The 24,069-nt window shown below is 38.9% G+C and overlaps 1 protein-coding gene across 1 annotated transcript in view; it reads left to right on the plus strand.

Annotated features, from left to right (window-relative positions):
- Window positions 1-24,069, plus strand: part of LOC135263282 (opioid-binding protein/cell adhesion molecule-like) — a 190,808-nt gene that overhangs the window by 102,095 nt on the left and 64,644 nt on the right. The window contains exon 2 of the mRNA XM_064351094.1: window positions 4,477-4,712. Within this exon, the coding sequence (XP_064207164.1) occupies window positions 4,477-4,712 (236 nt within the window). The remainder of the gene's footprint in view (window positions 1-4,476; window positions 4,713-24,069) is intronic.

Below are 24,069 nucleotides of genomic sequence, written 5' to 3' on the forward strand. Positions count from 1 at the left end.
TGGGCTTTTGCCAATTTATTGTGCAGTAGTGTACAGACTGCCTAAACCTAGCAGTGCCTTTCTTTGTAGAATTCTCTCATGTCAGATGTGATTCTGAAGTACAACAAAATTTAGATTCTTGGTGATTTTAATATTTACTTCTAATGCACTTGCACACATTATTATTATTATTATTATTATTATTATTATTAAAGGTATTATTTTGTGATCAACACCTGTGTTGATCTCCTGAAGTGATTCCCTACAATACAGGTATTGATCGCGTGTATTACAGATACTGCATGTAGATGCACACATTCCATGATTTCAAAATAAAAGTTGCAGTATAGAATGCATGCATTTTAATGACATAAAATGTGTATTGAATACCCTTAGAATATATAATTAATATTTAGATGAGATATGGTAGAGGAATATGTGGTGTGATATATACCATTCTATACTATGCAACAAAACAAACATATGAGTGTCATTAAAACAAAAAATCAGCGCAGCACAATTTTGGATATGAAATGTCTACGGCCAGTGAACTGACATTCATTACTATTACAGAGGAAGCTGTGTCATCTGAGTCAGAAAGCTGGCTGGGGCAGGCAGTGAGATCATTCAGCCTGTCGAAAGTTGAATTAGGTCAAAGCTATGGATGGGGCGAAAAAATCAACCGGTGTTCCAATTTACCAAAAAAAAAAAACAATCTACTGTCTATCCAAGTCTGGGGGAGAACTCAGCCAGCTCAAACTTGAAATGTGTTTTGGCCACAACATAGTCCATCAGTGAGAGGCCATGATCTGGAAGACCACTTCAGGATTGAGGCCCCATCAAATTTCATCTTTATGATAATTTTTCTCCGCTGCCAAACTCCCTTGCATTGGAAACACTAGGTCACCGCAAGCAGGTCCTCATCAATATTGCACTATGCAATGAATTACAGTCTGGCGAATTTGAGACAGTCCAAGGTAAATCACAAGGACGGAACATTTGTTTATTTTCAAATTTAATTTAAAATATCGAATTGAAATAATTTTGCATTTGTATTTTTATTTTATTTTTTATTTTTTAAACGAACTGCTCTTTTTATTGCAGTGAGCTAGGAAGTGGGCAGCGTTTGAATTAATTGGATGACCGCCTGAGTCAAGGTGATAAGGAATACCTGGACTGGGATGGTTATTTTTCAGATTAATGCCCCTTCGCGAGGGTGGCTGACACTCCATTAAATTAGTGTGCATAGTGACACGGTGACAGAGCCATTAATAGCCTGAATAACACTTGATCCTATCCAGTCAATGGAGAACTGGTCATTAATGGGACTACATGTTCCTTGGAAACAGGACGGGTCTCATTTGGACTTCCTTGACACACTGAATACATTTATACACGCTTTCTCAGTGAGCCTTCTTCATTATAGTGTGGTCTCTTTGTTAAGCATCAGAACATCTGCACATGTGCTGATTTTCTTAATGAATGGTGAGAAACAGCTGGACGGGTATTATGGGTAACTATTATCATCCAGGGACACGCTGAGGTAAAGCAAGTGTATTTTTGATTGTTGTCACCTTAAAAATAAATAAATAATAATATACATTATATAGCCAGCTGAGCCTGGTCGATAAAACCTAATGCAATTCATTTTACAAGCCATTTTTGGGAAAAAAAATAAAAATTGGTGAGAACATTATGCCTCCGTGTTGTTTGTGCCTTCTCCACATTCCACACTTAATCATGGGGTCCCTGCAGTTTGGTATTATTGGACGCTGCAAAGGCCGAATGCAGACTCCCGTTTTTAATTGCTGCATTTCTTTCATTTAGCGATAGGTATTTCCTAGAAGTATTCAGGACTCTTCCTGACTGTATTGTGTCTAGGCTTTCTAATCTCAAAGGACTTCGGTAGTTCCAATTACAACTGTGCTCCTCTCCCCGCAGTACCACTCAGAGCAGATTAATGCCTTTTGAATGAGCAGATCCTTTGAAGAAAATCCTGTGAAAGCATTTTCTTCCCTCAATGAAAGAAAGAGAGTGTGTTGTTTCCCTCCATTGTGGATGCTTAGTTGATGGTTGAGGGTTCATCGCACTAGAACTTTTTTGTAATGAAATGAAATGCTAAGCTTGCTTTACACTAAAAATAAATACAGAGTAGGAAGATGGAAGATTTTGAAGCCCAGATTCAGGGTCAAATGCAGTTGTCATATTAATGTAAAATAAATAACGTATTAACACACATGAGGGTGTTAAATATATCTGCATCAGTGCCTTCACCATAATTCATAAATAAACTATTCCATTAATTATAGGATTATGTATGGGTTTGTTCTTCTTCACTTGAAATAAGTGTTACCATGTGAAATCAGTAGATGACAAAATATAGATAATATTTGTGCTAAATGCCTTTGGTTGGCTTTTGTGTATGCTGGCTCTCAGGAAGAAAATTCTCTATTATGTACATTCACAAATGTTGTATAGCAGGAGTCTCATTTTTAGCTTTAGTGTGTGTAGTTGATGGAGTTGAAAGGGTTCAAAGGTCTTTCATGAATCTGTGCATTGTTTGAGCGGATCCTTTTTATCAGTCGCCTTGGCTGAAACACCTTGACCTCTCATCTACGCAACGGCAGCCGCCGTCCTCTCCAGTCCAGCCCGTTCTCACCCGTTATTCTTCCTCTCAATACATTTAAATGCAATTTAAATGAATTAGAGAAGACAGAATGTGACTGTGACAGAGGCAACAGAGTGCTCCGACAGCTCCTGCCAATCCGTGGGCGGCTTCTTTGAAGCAGCGTGTCACGCCAGTCCTGTACAGAAATAAACGCCCCGACATGTTCTTTTACAGGGGCCTTGACAGTCCTCATGGACACATGAAAAGGAAGAACTCATTCTAATGATACAGTAACATGAAGGAGCTCCCTGCACCATATCCATGCAGTTGACCTTGCTTGTGACTGAACCCACCCCATGAATAATTCATCCATTTTTTGTGTACAGTATTATTTTTTCCCTTTTATGTTTTGGGAAAACAGAATTATGTATGCCATAATCACTTGTGACCTTCACAAGCTGCCCTGCTAAATTATTAATCAAGAAAAAAAAAAATCTAAATTTGTTGCAGATGTTTATAAATAAGGTAGTCTTAGAGCTTTATTAAATACACATTTTTTTGTTTGTTTGTTTTATGCGCTAATGCAAAGTTTTTGCATTTATTTAAATTAAAGTTGTTGGCAGGTACAAAATTAATATAAAAAGCTTTTGGCGGGTAATGCCATTAATGGGTATTAAGATTTGCACTTTAGCTTCACACACAATTTTATTTTCGCTTCATTTCACTTACTGATGGAATTAAGCAACCCGCAACATGCATGTATAATGCGTAAGGACTCCACTTCCAAACTTTATTCTATGTTGGTTTCAAAGGTAGAATTTGAATTGCATAATTTTTCAAAAGAAAATGAACACAAGTTGTCATACTTCTCTGGATTTTAAGCAACTGTCCTTCACATTCTGTATACCTCTGCTGTGAATCAATACCATTCCTGAGCAGGAATGAGCTTATGGGCTTTGTTTCAATATAGATTATATGAGGGTGATTGATAACATGGCCAAGTCAATCAATCATGTTGGCGCCTGCAGATAAATCCCATTGTTATGGGATAAGGAGCTTTAGCATGTAATGGCAACTACATGCTGTGTCCACCATGCGAAAGTGCAGTTGTACAAAACCTGTCATGCTCCTCGTTTTCATGACCTCACCGTTTTTGTGGAGTAAAAGAGGATGCTCTGCTGAGTGGGTGGTGCTGTTGCTTATATTTGTAGGCTCCAAACGTGCAAGTGAACAGTTGTGTATTCGTGTGTACCTGCGTGAAAACTTCAACCGCTGAGGAGAATAATTGAATGCAGAATGTCCTTTTAAAAAAGGAGTGAAGTATTATAAGGGTCAGAGGCAATCAGGCTGCCCTTCAAGTTTCTCAGCAGGCTGTCTGTCTGCCTCTGTAGCCGTGATAGATCAGACCAGCGCCATGTTTCCGCTTTGATCCTCGTAAAATGTGTCGGATTGTCCTATCTGTAAAACCCACAAATTCCTTTTAACACAACCTCACATTTTACACGCGATGAGCCAAAGAACATGCCCCTGAACAGATGTCAGCGTTCCTGCTTTCTCACTGATATCTGGAAACGTTGGTGAGGGCATACCTCACAGACGGAACTGGAAACAGCACGTACACGCACATGCACGGGCAGGGGTGACTCATGAGATCAGTTTGAAAAAAAAGATGCATGAAAAGACAACTCATTTATAATCACTGGTGCGCTTATTGGTTGATATTGCTTTAACACACAACAAGGAGTCACGAATGTCCCGTTATATCATTTGGATTTTATTATATAATGTGTGAAAACAAATGATTTGGACTGAATCTCTGCTTGGGAGAGATTTACCCTGTGAGGCCCTTGTATTTGACGTACCTTGTTGCCTTTTTTCCTCTCGCTTAGATGCATCGTGGACGACAAGGTGTCGAAGGTGGCCTGGCTCAACCGCAGCACCATCCTGTTCGCGGGGAATGAGAAGTGGTCGTTAGACCCCCGCGTCATCCTGCTCGACAACACGGCCGCCACGGAGTACAGCATCAAAATCCAGAACGTGAATGTGTACGATGAGGGGCCTTACGTCTGCTCCATCCTGACCAATAAGAGACCCAAATCATCGAGGGTTCACCTTATTGTACAAGGTAACTTTTCTTTTCTAGCTTTTGCTAATATAATAGTCTGAGCCTCAGAATAACAATATAATGCAGGGGTCAAGTTAAAAGAGGATAAATACATTATGGAAAGTATGTTATCCTTACACAATGTTATCTGACATTACCAATACTTGGACAATACGATGAGTGCTTGCTTACATTGCAACCTAACTTGTGCACATTTGAGGGTAGCAAGCTAGCTAGTTTGGGGACAGTTTAAGTTAATATTATTGATTTAAAAAAACACAAATGCACATTAGAACTGGATTTATTACATTTTAAAGATGCAATGTAGTGGTCCTTTGCTGGCTAGCTAACATGTGTTTTTCATTCTGGCAGATTTTTTTTTACATTATCCCAGTTAAGAAATTAAATTTATGAAATCCATTAGCAGAGAGCCACTAAAGTTTATGACATGATTTTGACATGTTTAATTGGATTCATGTATAGGCTTCAAAGCTGTGAAAATATCCCTTTTGCATTTAACAGCTGCCTGGCCAAGTCAAATTATTTTTGTGTTGAAATATTGGTGTTATTGAAAATGCATATTTAAACTGTGTTGAACCATGCTGATTCATGAAGAGATAACTATTAATAGTGTCAGTTTGTTTGAAGTCTTAGAGAAATTGCTAAATATCCAGGCATGTTCATGGCCTGCATTTTAAAACTTGCATTTTATTGTTAATTCACAATATTAGATGGCAGACACGTTAGGTACTTCAAAAATGTTCTGGCACAGATGAAAACATCATAGACTTTATAAAATACAAGAGGCTAAAATAATCAAGGATTTATCTCATTGTACAAGATACCTTTCCTTCTCTTGTTTTTGTTGATATTCCTTTTTTGTTACATTCTGTCACATTCAGTTACATTCTCTTTCCGTTTAATATTCAACAATAGTTTTTCTGAAGGGGAATTAAACATTTCAAAGCAAAAACTACAATTTAAGAACAATGTTTTGGTTATATACATTTCTGTAGGTTAGATGATTACCGAAGCTTCACACACATTCAATATTTACTGGATTTCATTTAATTTTATAGTTGTATTGTGAAATAATTCATTTGCGCATAATTTGCCTCCATTTTTTTGCTTCAATTTGTTTTACAAGATATATGACAATAAAGTATATTTTCACAGGCTCCTTGGCAAGACCTGCCAATTTAAATGGGAAACTTTTCAAACGTGACACTTGGTGGTGAAATTGGGATTTAATCTGGGTCTAATTTCAAATTGTTGATGGGTATTGATTGATTTTGAAACAAGCTGAGGAGAGACAGCCCTGGCCTCCCTCCAGCAGACCCTCACTAAATCAGCTGTCCACGCGCAGACTTTTGTTATTTACCATCAAATCAATTCCTCACACAGTCAGTTTCCCAAAACAATTCTGACCTTTTTGTCCGTTTCGAACTCCATGTGATGTAGACAAACTAGTTAACAAACATGCGCATACACGCATGGATGCACACACAAACAGGGACAGTGAGTGTGCATCACCTATTGTAACACACTATTGCAATAAACTGGTATATCATCACACACGCACACACACACACACACACAGAGCTCCATAATGTTAGGACACATTTTTTTTTTCTTGATTTGGCTCTGTACTACAATTTCATATGTGTAATCAAACGAATCACACGTGTAGATTCTCAGCTTTTATTTTATGCATTTTTATACATTTGGCTTCATCGTGCAGAAAGTCTAGCATTTCAGGGCACTATAATGTTTGGAACAAATTGCTTCACGGGTGTTTCTGATAATTCCGGTGTGTTCAATTACTTCCTTTGTGCAGGCATAGAAGGGCTTTCAGGATCTAGTCTTGATTCTTGGTTTTGATTAGCTTTACAATCTGTTATGGGCATGTGTCAAAATGAGGACCTCATTGTTTTTGCTTGTAATGGATTCCTTGACTTTCATTGGCACAACATCACACATTTAAACACACCTAGAAACCACCTCATTAAATTTAGGAGAATTCCCTAAATATTTGTGAAATTATTAATTTATTTATTTTTTATCCAGCACCACACTAAGTGAAAATATTGATATTTCAGCCGAGCGAAACACATGTATGCATTTACTCTATTAGCTTCTCGGTGGCTAGCTAGCTCCTTTACCCACCGTTACGATATGAGCCACTGTATAATTTTCCATTTAATGTTATTCCTCTTTTGGTCATTACTGTCTTGAGTTATATATTTTTATTAATGTACCCAGAGTTTCACAAGCAAATTCCCTCATACCCGTTTTTTAGGGTTGACACATGGCATAGTTTGACTTTTTGGTTTGCAGGTACAAGAGTAGCCCAAAGGTACGGGGAAAGTGTGGTTTTCTATAGTATCAACAAACCTAACAACACAATTGTGCAACGTTGCGCAGGGTAATACTTGTCACAATGCACAAAGACAGGGCAAAAAATTACAATGCTCGCCACAATACATAACATCACCGAAAATGAACCATGAAAATCTCTTTGTCCTGTACACGTAAAAGAGAACGTTCCCCTGAACACTCGGTCGCTGCCGTAACAACAGCAGCCTTTCTCAGAGTGAAAAAGCTAAGCATTTTCAACCCATGAAATGCTACTTTCAACTTTTCAGTTAATATTTAGCTCTGAATAATTACCACGAGTAGTCTACGTTACATGGGTATGAGGCGAATGGCAATAGCAGGCATACACGTGTAACTATGGGTCCTGTTACATGAAGCAATTTCCACTCTATAACTACTCTGGAGTCTTTGCAACCCGTCATATCTGTTTGTGTGCCTGTGTGTGCTTGTGAATTTTATTATAGGCTAACCATCACTCGCGTTGCACACTGAAAATTAAATATTAATCAATTTAGAGGTAATTTGACTTCAACATTATGAAATACCGGCTGTGGGATTCTGTTCTCTGAAAGTGCACTGTGGAGTGTGTTTAAGTTTTTTTAGAGCTGCAAGCCCCCACTCACTTCTATTATAACTTGTGACTCACTAGCAGGAGCTCCAGTGTGATGCGAAGGTTGGACTGTATCGATCATCATGGGTGAGTCGGAAATCAGGCTAGATAACAAATTCCTAACTGTCCCTAAAAGCTAATTAGTGCTGCTGTCATAGTTGTTTTATCAGAATTTATTCCTTGCAATCACACCATATGATTAGTTACTCAGATGATGGACCCGTGGCCACAATGTATTATGGGGTACTTATTGACAATTGAGTAAGTTCGATTGCATACTTGAGCTCGATTTTTGCTAAATCCAAAATCTAGGGCACTTCTCGTTTACTCAAACTCAGCATACTGTGCAGTGGGAACACACTATACACTTATTTTACTTGCCAGTTAGTATGCTAAGTACAGGTAGTATGAAGTTTCTAATGCAATCGTAGTATACATCCAGGAACTGATGAGCATAGATAGTATCCGGTTTCAAACATACTATCAGAAGTAATAACAAAACCAACCACAATCATCACACTGTGATCTGAAAATACCCATGGTGCACATGCGCAGTCCTGTTAAAATGACATTTTTTCGTATTTTGTAATTCATAATTCATAATTACTGCCTAGCCTGCATTGAATTCACAGTTATATTCTGATTACATTGTGAAATATTACTGTTAAATATTGTAAGATCCAGGTAAGCATTGATTTCACAGTAAAATTCTGATTACAGCTGTTTGCATCTGCATGCATTCAGTGTGTAGCCATAAATGTTTTTCAGCAATAGAAGCTGTCATGATATTGCATCATTTGTTGTATATCAAAGCATGTGTATTTTCCGAAAAATATAGGTATTTAGTTATTTATTTATTTTGGCAGTGAGACAGCACAGAAGGCTTTACATTTTCCAGACTTTGGTATTCCTTTTTTACCGGCCAAAAACCAGCAATTTCCGGATAACACATACTCTGGCACTGACAAGCATGCATAGGTGTAGATTTCGGGGGGGACGCAGGGGATATGTCCCCCTCAATATTTAGAACACGTGCATTTGTCCCCCCCAATAAAAACTGAATTTTGTGTTTTCCTTTACATAAATAAAGACATTTCCACCATGAATTGATGCAGAAAAGGCACAAATTGGTGCATAAAAATTCACCAGAATGCAGGAAATTAAGTGTAAAATTTCCTGGGCCCCCGCTTAATGTGTCCCCCCCCCCCCCCCCCATGTTCAAACAAAACCTATGCCACTGCAAGAATGTGTTCTCCTTGAGAGATTGTAATGTCAGCCACTTCCTCTTGTCATACCCCAGTGTACAAACTGGGCTTGCATTGATAGGAGTCAGATGAAGACACTTTATGTGCAACTCAACATGCAGACCACAGGTGCCCAATCCACCAGCAGGGTTTAATTGAGAGCAGTGAGATGCTCTAACCCCTGCCCAAAAAAATCTTCCCTACCCTGGCTCATGCTGGGCTAACTGTGCATCGCCCTGCAGTTGTGGTCAGCCGCAGTTGGTACTAACACGTTCTGGATTTGGAACCAGACCATTTGTTTATTGCATGCCTTAACATAGAACAGTGTCTTAACAGGATTATCCACGTAGGAACCCCTGTTTCTATATGAACTGACACATTAAAATAATACTATAAATTTGGCAATGGTATTTTCAAAATTATTTTCATATATTTTAAAATAGATCTGTGGCTGGGAAGTAATTATGAAGCCCACAAAAGGTCAGTGAATTTAGACAAATGTCATATTTGCGACAAAATTAACCTTTTTGAGCATTTCTTCCTCTGGATCGCTGTCTGTTTGGTTTTACTAATGACTCACTTACAAACACACAATGACCTCCCAGTATTTTGTCCATTAGTAAGAAATTTCAGCTTTTCCAAATGGAAATTGTTTTGCGTTTTTAAATCTCCTTTAGCTCATTAACCTTTTTTATTTCCTTTATCTGACACCAATTACAGAGAAAAATTAAACAATTGTTTTTCATTTTTAAAAGATTAGATGCACACTAATTAGCTTGTGGATTTTTGATTAATTACTGATGAATCAAGACAATGAAGTGCAACAGAATTTGGGGAAATCAGGCTCTCCTTTCTATGGTGGATTATTAGATCAGTAATAAGGTTGTGGCTTTTAAAGAAGGTATGTGTTGTTTTAATCTCAGCCCGTGGGTGATGGTTTTATAGCCATAAGCAAAAACAACAACAAAAAAAAGATAGTTCAGCTCTGTAATAAGTCTGTGCGGGGTGGTTATAAACCTCAAGAGTAGGATTTGCTGGGAATGAATAAAACACAAGCTAGGAGATCGCAACCACAGCTGCACCCCATCTGATTACAGCCTTGTGGAAAATCATGGCAGAAATTACAGCTTTGCTGCAAATCCAGCCATTATTAAGGTCCTTGTAAGAGCCACGCGGTTTCAATGCTGGTGTGCTGCGGCGTGGATCTCGTTTCTGGACCTCGTGCTCTGTCACTGCCAGAGGAGGATGTGCCTCGTTCAGAATGCCATGGCAAATGGCCATCACGGTCATCCAGTCTGTGAAAGGAAATCTAGCCTAGGGGTATGACAGCCTGACGCAGAGAGATGTTTGCCTCCCAGAAGTCCCTGCGAATAGGCTTAAATATGTTGTGCTGTATAAAACATTTGACAAAAGGATGTGACCCATCTTTCTCTTTTGGCTTTTTTGTTACATGAAGGGGGTATTTGAGGTCAGAGTGTGCTGTCTGCTCGATGGTATTTCATGGTTGCTGCCTACATCATGTGACGGCAGTAGTCCTTTGTGCAGTTTTTCCTCTTGTTTTATCCTGGTTCACTCCATTCGAGAGTCTGTCATCTGGTTATTATGAGGGTCGTTTTCCTGCGTATACAATCACCATGACTCTTTAAATAATAGAAATTAGAGCAATCAAATGGTGCTGAGACACAAAGCTTTAAAGCTGCATCTATTATGTTTGAGGCCGATTTCCACTGAAAACGCGTGTCATCGGAAAAGCTCTTGCAGCCTCTCCGAAAACGTCAATCCCGGATATCGATCGGTGGTAATTTGATAGTAGTCATGGAAAGGGAAGCGTGTTGAGGCCAGGCTTAAATGTGAAACCCGCTGTGCTCCCTGAGCCCAGCGCTCCTCAGCTGAGTAGACAAAGAAAAATCCTTGCATTAACAAGGCTAGTATGAAGGTCATTTCAAAAGCACACCGACCTCCATTCTCTCCTGGATTCCGTGAAGATGTAGAAATGAATGCTGAACCGACGCTACTCATCAATGTCATTAGTGGGCTGATTCATCCCTTGCATGCTTATTAATGTGGTTCTCTGTTTCAAATTCAATGTCAACAGTCTGCTTTCCACGGCTGCTATGACATGTAAATTCTTTACTGCACCTTGCCGCAGTAATGTTGAGACTGAAAAAAGAGCATGGGTGCAGGGTAAGATGGGAGGAGATGTGTCCTGAGGTAAGATGTCCTCCTGGCCAATAGATTGCATCAAATTTCATCTCAGCACATTTATTGAATGTCTCTGCTCTTTTGAATTTTGACATTTCATCTGGCTCTCAATATTTGTGAGAGGTATTTCACTGGAATCTTTTAGAGGTAAAAAGGTCAAATTATGTCAGTGAAAAATAGTGATCTTTGCATTTTTATTAAGCTGTACATGAATAGTTATTTTTAAATGTGTATGGGGGATTCATGGGGAGAGTAATTGAGACAGACAGAGGTAAAAACTTTTTATTAAAGGTGAAAATCTAGTTTTACCCTTTTGGGCAAGAAGCCCCCTCAGATTTGGGACAGAAAGCCCCTGGGAGCAAAATAAATCTCTAAGTATCTAATTGGATTTTCTAGTGGATACAGCTGTAAAGACACAAATTTATGAAAATGTATGCAACAGAAAATGGGAACTTCTTGTTACCAATCAGTTAATGTTAATTAACTTGAAGGTAGGCATTTGTTGTGGTTTCAGTTGGTCAAGGATAAAAGTGGATGGTTGATTTTTGAGTATAGGGTATTTATCTTTATGTAAGGCTTTGAAATCAGAACAGGGCACATATACAGTGTACCATAGTTATACCACCAGTTAAGACTATAGTTAGCAAGACGTGGGTGATGGGTTTACATCAACAAAACATGTTTTCAATGAACAAAAATGCCAAAACAAATGCCTACAAAGCACTGCCTATAAAAAAAAAAAATAATAATAATAATAATGCATGTATTCATGATGCAGTTCACACATATAGTGTAGTCAGTATTTTTAAGTGTAACAACTGTAGCAACTGAATTACAGCTTTTTTCCCACTATGAATGATTGCAATTTCACACTGTCATTTGTCACTCAAACTTTGAATGACCACCTGTGTTTTTCCATCTTGCCATCTGAAGATGTGCACCAAGCCATATTTATTTCTATTTCTGTCAGCATTTGGTGTTTAAATTTGTGCCCCTAGTTTTCTTGCTGACATAACGACAAGCTATGCGGGTGAAATAAAACACGTGACCTTCACTAAGTAGGATGGTGTGGCTGAAGTTTATTCAGGCCCAGATAAGTTGCCATGGCAGAAGGAGACCATTAGCTGCCTGGAATTCATTTGCTTAATTACAGTGAACAATGGCGGTCTCTCGGGGGGAATGCCACTATCTCAACTGTATGACATGAACACTCGCGACCAACAAGTAAGCTAGATAATGATGACACATGTGCTGTGAAAGAGTAACTTGCTTTCTGCCTTCTCACACTGTGCTATAACAAGGTTATTATTTTAGCATCCTTTACATCCCTTATTTATTGGTCATTTCTGTCTATAATAGTTGCTTAACAAAGGCTATTTAGTGACCTACCCCTGTGGATTCCCCATTATGGGAAGAACGTAATAAGTGTTAAAATGAGAAATACACCTGTCCGTGATGGAAGGGACTGATGTAGAATGGACATTCAATGCAAAAAAAATTTCATGCATAAAAAAAAAAATTTTAAGAGGGTGCTCTCCTGCTCTATTAAGTGCACAATTTATGTATTCAGAAGTGCTTGCAGACTTATCTGTGCGGGGGGGAAAATATTTTAAAAAATAGGACTATTGAACACCAGAATGCAATTAGTAATAATCGCATGATCAATCCAGAGCAGTTTACTATTGTCTCTGCATTGAGGCATGTAGGAAGTTGATTTGATTGTTTTTATATTCACCAACACAGTTTTGTAAGTTCAGAAATCATATAAAATAAACCTGTCTGCAAAGAAAACGCTTGTGTTTATGCTTTATGCTGTTTTATGCTGAAAGGCTATTTATACTCAACGAAAGTTGAAAGTTAGTTATAATAGTGTTGTTCTCCTTTTCTGAGAATTTTGATGTGGTCGAGGGGAAATTTGGCTGTTGAGAGTACAGAGAGGTAGGCACAAACAAACCAGGATGATGTTTCAAAAGCATATGATTGCACTGAATACATTTGGCAAACTATCATTTCATTACACAAAAACATTTCCTGGTGCAAAATGCAATTATTCCCCTTTCACTCATCAGCTTCTGAAAGAGCATGTTCTACTATATCAAACACATTTTTGTGGAATCTGGGGGATTCTGTTGATTAATGCAAATGGTTAGGCACCGTAGAGCTGTTTATTTGAAAGTTTGAAAACTAGGAAAAAAATGTAATGGTTATTATTATTTTTATTATTATTATTGTTGTTGTTGTTGTTGTTGTTGTTGTTTGCGAAATATATGTGCATTTGTGATGCCTTGGTACCTTCCAAAATAGGTGTGCGTAATACCACTCGTGTTGTTCACAGCGTCGTCACCCTTTTTAGTACAGTCTGGCTTGATTGACAATTCATTTATTCAGTAGGTGAGAGTATAAACTTTCTAACGATGTATAACATATCTAATTTTGGCATGGCGTTTTATAGGTCAGCGTAACTGAAAATTTTCTTATCATCACATTCACTTACGCATTCACTCTGTAATAGCAGTAACAGATGCTGCACCTAACGAAACGTTGTCAATGACTTTTCGTAATTTCTTGGAAAATATTATTATTATTGAGGACTTCGGGGCATAGCTAAGCCATATGTTTGCTGATAGACCTAACTGACATAGTTTTCTGGAGCAAAACAGAAGTGGATAGAACTGTCATTGATTTACTGTCTCTGTCTCTATCTACTGAACACAGATAAAATGTCATCATTGCTATGTAAGTATTACTGCTCAAATATTTCGGTTATATACGTTATTTTTGAAATTGAGTGTCTTTAAATAGGTTAGTGGTATTATATAATGTGGATATTTCACACTGTAATGTTAGCGTTAGTTAGTAGTGTAATAGTTTTTTGTGATGCATGCAACAGTGATGATGAGAGTGTTGGAAAATTGCCAAAATATGGTGGACAGTGAAAATTGTTTTCATATCATCCCATCCCCATACAAGAAAACATATGAGAGTACAGAGTATAGAAATACATACAAGAGTTAATTATTACACATTTAGGACGCTTTACTCCACCCATGACTCCTCCTACTGTCACGGGTCTGTTGTGTAATGGATAGCGCAACAGGCAACACGGCACAGGTAGGATACGAATGCTTGCCGTCCTGTACCGTGCCGGTCAATGGAGAAGCGCCATATGAGATCTAGCACAGGTCAGCACCTATGGCTCATTCCCTTTCAGCCAGTCCTTGAGTCAGAGGTGAGAGATTCAGGACATGAAACCGCAGGGGGCATGAGGTGAGGATGAATTGCCATATGCTGTAGGGACTCTTGTTAGTCTCCTTTCCTGACATGAGTGCAGTTTTTTTTTTTTTTAAAGAAGTGCCATGTTGAATAATAATCATGATTAATTTGCCTGTGTTTATGCGTATTTGTCTACACTCACACTCAAACGTGCACACACACATGAACAGTGGAACAGATACACGTCTTCTGCTGTAGGCTAAACAATACACATGTCTATTATGCATACTGAATTTTTATTCATTTTCATTACTATTGTTTATGTTATTGTTATCTCCGCCGTGTATCTGTCTGCAGCTAATATCGCGTACTACTGGGTCGATCAGCCTAATACTTGCTGTGCATGCTGACAGCTGGCCAAGGACCTGAATTCTCGAATATTTTGCAAATTGGTCAACGACAAGTATTTTATTTGAATTAATTTCCACCATTGTCCATTGAAATACATTGAATGCTAACTCCTCACTTCTCCCAACTGGCCAGTAGGGGCCGCAAGTGATCAACAACTGCCTCCGTTTGAAATGAAAGACCAGCAATGTAAAATGTCAGTTTCAACGTTAAAATGCCAACAAAATAATCCGCCAACGAACAGGGTACGTTCATTTTTGAATCTGTGGCAATTATTTTGTTGGAATTTTCACGTTGAAATTGATATTTTACATCGCTGGTCTTTTTGGAATTGTTCCTGTCCAGATTGTTCCTGTCCAGATTTGAAATGAAAGTGCCAGACTAGAACGTCAGCATTAGCTCTGTCTAACACATCGTGGCTGATATGAATGAAATTAGCTAACATGTCACCACCTTGAGCGTTACTTCACTGAATCGGCGTTTTTGGGATTTTCAGTGGCACATGGTAAACACTTGTAATATGGTATTTGTCTGGTTGCATTGATTGTGTAGCCTCTATTGTTGAATCAGCAAAGCTAACACGCCTGGCGGATATCTGCACTCTACTGAGTGCACTCTTATAGTTATTGTTATTTGACCTCTTGCAGAGTTTGAGTCAATGTTTTTTCATCTGTTTGTTGCCACTGTGACCAGTTCATTTCACAGTCAATGCTCTTCAGTTCTGTTCCAAATGTAAAGAAAGTGATTACCTTTAAATTCATATTTAAATTGACTTTTTTGTCTTGTGAGTGTTCGGTTAGCCAATTTTCATTTTGAAACATCTCAGAAAACTGCAGTTTAACTCTGTACCATACCGGCTTACCCAAATAGACGTACATGGAAGAGACCGAATGACATTAGCATTATTAGCAATGCATGCTCTGGAGGAAGTTTATGTTGCAGTGTATTTTGAAAATGTAGTTTATTAATGTCAAAGCTTCACCTAAATCACCTAGTGAGAATGGATCATTTCATGGGTCTTCATGGGAGAATCTAATTAGCTTTTCTATCCTCTTAAATGCCTCTGCCCATGAAGACAGACTTGTTATGTGTTCTCACTTGATCTGTAGCAAATGGCTGTATATCAAATGATTTTTTTTATTATTTTGAAGTTCTCCTTTAATGTTTAATGTCCTCTAATTTATTGGATAACCACAATGATTCCTTAAAGTAAATTACCCTTGCAGGTGTTTTTTCTTTCACCTGTATAATTGCTCATTATCTTTACCAATTAGTAACACAATATAGTGTGCGTGGAGGGGGGAGGTAGACTTTGTTGAAGTGCTTTGATGATTATACTATCTTCAGGCAATATTAATGTGCTATAGATCTGGTCTAAGTGAATGTGAAACATCAGAGAATTAAAGCTGAATATGTAATACTTAAATAAATCATACCTGAATCATATATTTCGGCCATATATATAAATATATTACTTTTTCATCTTGTTATATATAGTACCACATTCTAACTCACAAAAGTAAAATCCAACAACACAAGACATTTGGAAACATTTAACGATCTGTTGAACATACCATTTAATCACATCTTTGATTACTCTGAAAACCAAACTCATTATCCCCAGGCCAGCCATGGACAGTACTGTGTTCAATAAGACATTACAAACCACTTTTATAGCAGCCTGCTTAATCAGTGTTGCCCATTGTTAAGAGAAGGATCATTAGCTCTGTAGCAGTAGTCCTAAACAGTATACAACAGTTTATACAACACCAGTGGACACAGATGTAAAACCGAAAAGGTCAGTCTAGTTCATTATTATTTGGGGTCCAAGCACTGCAGGTGTTGGAAGCCTTTTTGGGATTGTTCAGATTTTTCTGTATATTTTTTTATTTTTCTGCCCTAAAATTGTTTTCACAGCAAATGCTATACAACATAGAGCAACAAAATGTAGCATGTCCCATTCCCTCGCACTTTTTATTATTATCATTACTATTACTCACACTTATTATTATTCTCATGCTCACTCTCACCTGAAACAATGAGTGTGACCACCTATATTTTGGTCGTCAGCTTTCGTTATTGTTTTTTTTCTGAAATGCAGCAGAGTTTTGTAATGTTGTGCATTCAATTTGCAGTTGCTTCACAATTTGCAGTTGCATTGCAATTTGTTGCTTTTTTCTTTCTTTCCTAGCTTCAGAGATGTGTTTTCTTGTTTCACGCTTTTGTATTTGCGTTTGTTTTGTTGTTGTTGTGTTTTCATATTTGTATTTGTGTTTTATTATTTGTTCATGTGTTTTCCGATTTGCATTTGTATTGTGATAATGTTGCTTCGCTTTGGATGTCTCAGCCACCATACAAACCCACCACTTGCGTGCATTGCCTCAGTTTTGGTGCCACTTCACCATAATAACCGATTCCAATTCATGATCCAAAACAGTTTAACAGTTTGACGTGAAGGTCAAGAACACTTCTTTTTGTTTCGTCTGGCAGTTCTTTGCCTTTCCTTTTTTGAGAAATATGATTCACATACAGTGTAATGCATGTGTTACCTCATTTTTTTATACCCCAGTGAAACAAGAAGCAATGGGAACCGCAATACAATGCAAATTGTGGAGCCTGTCTGACACATCTGACATCATTTATTCTAGATGACCTGACCAGACCAGACCAGAACCAAAGGTAGCCTGCTATAGAAATGCTCTTTGGAAAAAAATAGCATCACCCAAACTTTGTTCACACCCATGTACAATAGATAATATACACACATTGTTTTATAAGCAGTCTGTGAACGATTATTTAGTCCATTTACGACATTTTTTAAAAGAATCCTCCCTAAAGGAAGATGTAGTTAAACAGGCCTGCTTTAGACCCTGAGCACCAAGGGGTCTGACTGACAGAATGACTCATTCTAGATCTTATGCATGGAGGAGTCTATCAGCAGCCAAACTCAGCTGTCATTCTGGACCTTATGCATGGAGGAGTCTGTCAGCAGCCAAACTCAGCTGTCTCAGAGGTGGGCTCTCCCCCAGAATCCAAATGTCATGCACAATGTGGCGTGTGAAAGGGTAGGAGTAATTCAATTTCATTACAAACTGCCATGAATGAAGCCGTGGATTAGTCCCATTTTGTTTCCCCGAGTGAAATGGTCCAGATTAGACTTGAACCCCTTTCAACAGAAGGCAAGGGAAGGGGAAAGAAAAGAAGGAAAAAAGGACTGTTGTTCGGTTGAATGTGCGGTTATATCCTAAGCTGCGGGACTCATTACAGGAACGGTGCGCCAGGTCTTTTCTGTATTCCAAACATGAGTAATGAGCCATTTGAAATATGCAGAGGCATTAAGTGCAAGGGAATGGGGAAGAGGACACAGGGAAGCCTTGCCATTTTAGCGCATTAGGAACTGCTTCATTACCTGCTTTCCACATTTTTAGGCAGTGCTGAACTAAATGTGGAGACCAATCACAGCTTTCTGAAAGGTGGAAGGCAGTGTCAATACGAACATTGGATAAATAGAGCCCTACCTTGATTCGCTCTCTAAAATGGGATGTCTAATGTCACAGACAGCTGTTCTGTAGCAGAAGATGAATCGCTAATCCCTATAAACAGCCTTCCTTATCTTGAAACAGACAAATAGATGAGGAGTGTAAAATGGGGAGAGTCAATACATCACAAAAACAAAAGAGAAGAAGTTTGCAAAATACTGTAAATCAAAGTCTTTTAACCCCTGCGTCAGCAAAATTGTTGTTCCATTGTTCCATTTCAATCACAATTTATTAAATGGCTGCCGAAAGCCAATAAACAGTTCCCTTTTGTGCTCTGTTTCCTTTAGGGCATGATCCAGTGTTCTTATGTGCGACACTTTAGCAAATCAGGAGCTTTGTAGCACATTGTTGCCAGGCAGTCCACAGGGTGTGTCTCTTATCCACCCAGTGGGTTCTTTGGATGGAAGAACGATTGAAGTATCCATGGGAATCTCACTACAGCCCACCGCTCTGATGGGTGTGGGACCAGGCCTGGATGCCGTAACATAAGTATGAAAGCATGCAGCTGTCAAACCCATTCTGGTGTTCATGAATGTTTTTTTATTTTTAAAGAAGAGCAGGACAGTCTGCCATCCTTTTGTATTTTTTGCTTTATTCTGTCAGGTAGAAAGCAGAGGAGGTAACAGACAGCTAAGGGACTACAGCTGAGGAATTGCCGTGATGGGGCTCGAACCCCTGCCTCATGCCTCACCTGCTGTTCACACTTTTGAAAAGGTCATCAGTTTTGACCACAATGATCAAAATATTATGTCTTATCCCAGCCATTGTTCTTTTTATAGTTTGCCATATGAATATGATTTCATTATCTTTTTAAACTTAATTTAACTTAATTTATTTAAACTATTTCTCCCTGACTCTTAAAGCCAAACCCCCTGCAGAGATTTTTTATTTCTTTTTTTTTTCATCCTGAAATCTACTAATAAATTTGAGCAGGTGTTCGCTAAATACCGTGGAAGCAGGAACAGTTTTTGCGAGCTGAGATTGGGAGCGGGATCTCGCACACCTTGCAGGCGCGGCCCCCGCCACAGGTGGCGAGGCGATGGGAGCCAAACCTGCCTCGCCTCCTCGGAGGTGTCGAAGCCGCACCGCTCGCTGTTCCCCCCAAAATCTGGGCCGGGGCAGGCGCTGACGGCTTTTCAAAACGCCCGTTGTGTGCTATCAGCATTTTCTGCGCAGACGGCCCTGTTCCTGCCCGAGGCCAATGCCAAGCAATTATAATAAACGTAACAAATAAATCCATCAGCATGCGTGGCTGTAACGATATATCAATGTTGAAGGCTAGTTAGCCGTTTGCTCCAGGGGCTCCGACAGCATCTTTTGAAGAGGGGGGAGGCAGGCTGATGGCTGATGACATTCATGGGTGTCTGGGGCATTTTGGACTTCCATGAACAGTCATCTCTGTTTCATAGGTAATCTCAAAATTAAACTGCTTTTGGGGGAATATTTTTAATACCTTCGCATAAAAATATAACAAAAATGGCAAGTGCATTTTGCATTGTGTTTGTGTGAAAATTATTGATCACACAAACACTATGAAATCTTTGCTCTTACGCAACCATTTTTCTCATTAGTAAAATTATTTTGCAGGTATTAGGTATTAGGTATTAGATAAGGTATTAGATCTGCCAATGCTTTAATTCAATTGTCTTTTAACCATGGTTTGCATGGTAGCGAAACTCAATTATAAGGGCCTCAAAAGGATTAATATGTTTTTATATTGACTTGAGATGCCTCAGGAAATATTCAGTTCTAGAGGTGGATGGTGCATTAAAAGTAAAAAATAAATCTTAAAATGTGTGATTTTTCTTGTTAAGCAAGCCAGTGAAGGCCACACAGTAATGTTAAATAAGTGTGCACAGCTTCGGCTGTCCTTCGGTGGTCATATCTCTGTCAGAATGAAGTGGCCTTTCACCTCGGCTGACTTATGACCAGATTAACCAGGGCTGCCTGCGGAAGAACAGTCCACACAGATCTCCAGTGATTCCTGTGAAGATCCTGAGAGCATTAAGCACATAATTAAGCAGCGGATATTATTGGCAAGAAAATCGACCTGTTGTGACAGTTGAGTCTTAGGCCCATTGTCTTGGAGTTTTGATTAACAGTAAGGTCACTGGGCACAAAGAACACTTTTTTTTTTAAGTCAATTTTAAAGTTAATTTTCATAGCAAAATAATTAATAATAAATGAAAACTGAAAGGAAACGTGTATGGAGCATTTTACAGTGATTGTTTTGTTCTCTTTTTTCTTTTTGGCCGGTTCGAAGTCTGTGTCTTGTTTATCCACACCATGCTGTTCTATAGTTTCCACATAGGCTGTCTCTTACTATTGTTCTTAGAGATCTGAGATTTGGGCTAGAAAGTTGCAACTTTGAATCTTAAGGCTCCTTGGGCACATTAATTTCCTTAATTCGATAGTAAATATTTTTAATTCCCTGGACAAATTATATTATTCAAAATGAAAAAGGAATAACAAGCTGCACCCCAACATGTGTTAGTTTTGTGTTTGAAATATGCATGGAAATGTGTGTGTGTGTGTGTGTTGCAGGGTTGTGTATGAAAGTGATTTCTGTAGGAATGATTCATCCGGCTTCTGTGGCTTTCGGGTTGTTAGTTTGCACCTTTCAGTCTTGGATACTCCCTGCTGGTGATGTGGGGGTGGGAACGCATTAATGATGTCTACACACGGTGCGATCTGAAGGCAACTAATGAATGATGACTGTGCCCCTTTCTATTACATTCCATCCTTAGAAGAGGGTCATGGCTGGACAGCACTCCTTAGATCCCTCTAAGGAGTGCTGTCAGCCATCTTTCAACTGTATAGTACATTTGAATCCATCATAGAAAAAGTTTAAATTCTCCTATTAACATGTGCTCTAACTAAATGTAATCTGTATTTGTATTTGCAAAGAAATTATGGTTAACAGAAAAAAAAGACACAAAGTAATATTAGCATAACAATGCAACATACAGTATAGCTTCTACATTTCTATTTTCTGTGCCGTTTGAATTGGCAGTAGCTTTCATCATTTCACAACCAACAATACTTGGAGGTCATTCATTTCACACAACGAGCTGTTCATAAAATGAATCATTCAGCTCAGAAAAAAAACAATTCAAATATGACAAATAATGAAGTTCAGTACCTTACATTTGGGAGGTAGAGTCACACCGTCCTCCGTGATCCGTTACTCCAACTGTCAGCTATTTCTTGGTTCAGCAATTTCCCTCCCTAAATATGGGCAGTTTTCTCCGTTTGAGGGTACGTTTCTCTAACAGGCTAATGATGAAGAGCTACAAGCCTACATCAGAATGCTAGCCTTCGTGTGGTCTGCACTCTGTGTGAGTGATCTTTCATGCCTCCTGGAAGGAAGGCCAGCCGATTAGCCAGAGCTGTAGTTGTTAAAAATATGAATCCATGCCAGCGCTGACTGACGTGACTCTTTACAATAGTGAGTTAACATAGCAGATAAATGATTTGTTATTAAAAATGTAAAATGTTTCAAGTACTTTTACTCAGCCATAATGTATAATGTATGTACATTTATCATTTATATGTACTGTATGCATATGTTCATTTATAAAATACATTTTATAATGAATATGAAACATATGCTTTTTTGTATGCATGTGTGCATACACACACACACACACACACACACATACCTAAATGCACACTCATACACATACACTAGTACACGCAACAGCAAGAACAAAGCTAGCTCCAACCAACAAAAGACCATGGATGACAGAATTGAAAACATCAATTATACATGATAGGAGAGAGCAAAAATAATGCCTTTGATTTGGATGGCTGAACCATAGGATGAGAAAAGAAGGATCAGGAAACCCTGATAAGCTGCACTTGTGTTTTGTGTATGCATTCCACCTGTGATGGACATTAAATATTAAGATCCAGGAAGGGGAATGTTTTCTAGGTTAGTGCATGCTATTGTTTGCCGTTTGAAATGGAAAAAAGGTTTATAGTACTGCCAGGATACCACCGCATCCAGTACCGAGCACAGCGAATGCCAGCTTTGCCACCTGTTCCGTAGTTTGCTTTCAATATTCAGAAATAGTGGTGCAGTTCTTGCCTTAGCAAAATAAATAAATAAATAAATAACTAAGTACTCTGAAACCATTTTGATGCATTTTCACTTTTCTTTTACTGTGGAAAGTTTTCTTCACTTATTGATGAATGTCTGAGTTGTCCCAGAAGCTAGGAGGGATGTGAGAACGTGTGTACTTATCCCGCCTCCATTTCTCCAGAGCGTCTGGTAACTTTCATGTAGAAACGGAAAATACGTTCCTCTTCCCCGCAGCAGTGGTTTGATTCAAGGGCAAAGTCGAACCGCAGCGCTGAAATTTGTCTCTTTGAAGGATGGGAGTTTCACCCCGCTAACCCCTGGAACCATACGCCCAGGACTCCCCGTATCAGCCACACACCTCCCTTGTGGGGAATTTCCGCGAAAATACATCAAGAAGATTTAAAAGGCCGCTACCGCCGCTTGTTTGTAATTGTTGCAGGCCTCAGACGGAGGAGATATCCGAGGCGTCGTTTGCGTGACGGTCATTTTAATTGGGCGCGACCTTCCTTTCCTCGCCGTGCCTCGGTATAAAGGCGCCATTTCCGCGCTGACAGCCCCAGCATGCACAGTGACATCCGCTGGCCTTATTTTCCCCATAGGAATAGGCCTAAGGAAATGCCACATGTGACTGTGGAGAGCGCTGCTCTCCATATTCCCTTTGATGAAATGCCATTGTGTTCTTTTAACAGAAGACATTCAAATGGAACTCGTATCTGAAATTCAAGAAAATTGGCCGGTACATAGTACCCCAGTGTGTTATTTTTTTTATTTGCTTTGTTTGTGTTTTTTGTAACAGATTTAAGCTTGGTGTTTGATGAAATAAAGCTAACTTTTTCATTTTTAACATTGTATTTGATTGTTAGCTACACACTGTACGCTCTGCCTCCATGGATAGTTACCGGCTGAAAGTAAGAAATGGTAATAAGGATATACTTGCAAAGCACAGCAGGCCCTTTGGATCTTGCTTCAAACAAACTGTGGAGAAGCTGCCTCCTGCATAGACTGCCTTTCCCTTGTGTTTCAAAATTAATTTCCAGCTCCATCCCTTGGTGAATCATAATGAAAAGGTTGGCGTGTCCCGCAGTTCGGATTTGCCGTGTGATCAACCATCCCAAAAGGAGCCGCTCGGAATCTCCCGGCAACCACTGAACAGGCATTGAGGAGGTCCGCCTCATTATTGCCGGGTTACAGTCAGCTCCCCACCTCGCGTTCCTTTGTGGGGCCAGCTGTAAGACCAACGCAGATGCGGGCTACAGCAACGCAGACGCAGTCTGATACGTGAACAAAAATGAATGCGTTGCCTGTCCACCATAGTGTTTGTCATGTGTTTTTAAAAGTGTCACTGCTGTTCTGTACTGTGAAATACAGTACTCCCATCTTCCCATAATTATAGGGCAAGAAACATTTTCTTATAACAAGCCCAGTCCTTTTTAGGCAGAATATCTGACCATTTATATTGATTTTGTATTTAGGGAGGTACAGTGGCTGACTCCAGAACTCTTGAAGGTTTAACTTTCACACTGCCATGTTATTTATTTATTTATTTTTAGAAAAGAGAATTTTTTGAATGGAACATAACATTTTCTACACAAACACTACCACAATTTTATCCCCTGTATTAAGCGTAAAAAAGACATACTTCATACATTTTGGCACAATTTGGCACCATTTGACTTTTGTATGTGAATGGGTGTGATATGCT

Source organism: Anguilla rostrata, chromosome 9, assembly GCF_018555375.3.
Source record: "Anguilla rostrata isolate EN2019 chromosome 9, ASM1855537v3, whole genome shotgun sequence".
Lineage (NCBI taxonomy): Eukaryota > Metazoa > Chordata > Actinopteri > Anguilliformes > Anguillidae > Anguilla > Anguilla rostrata.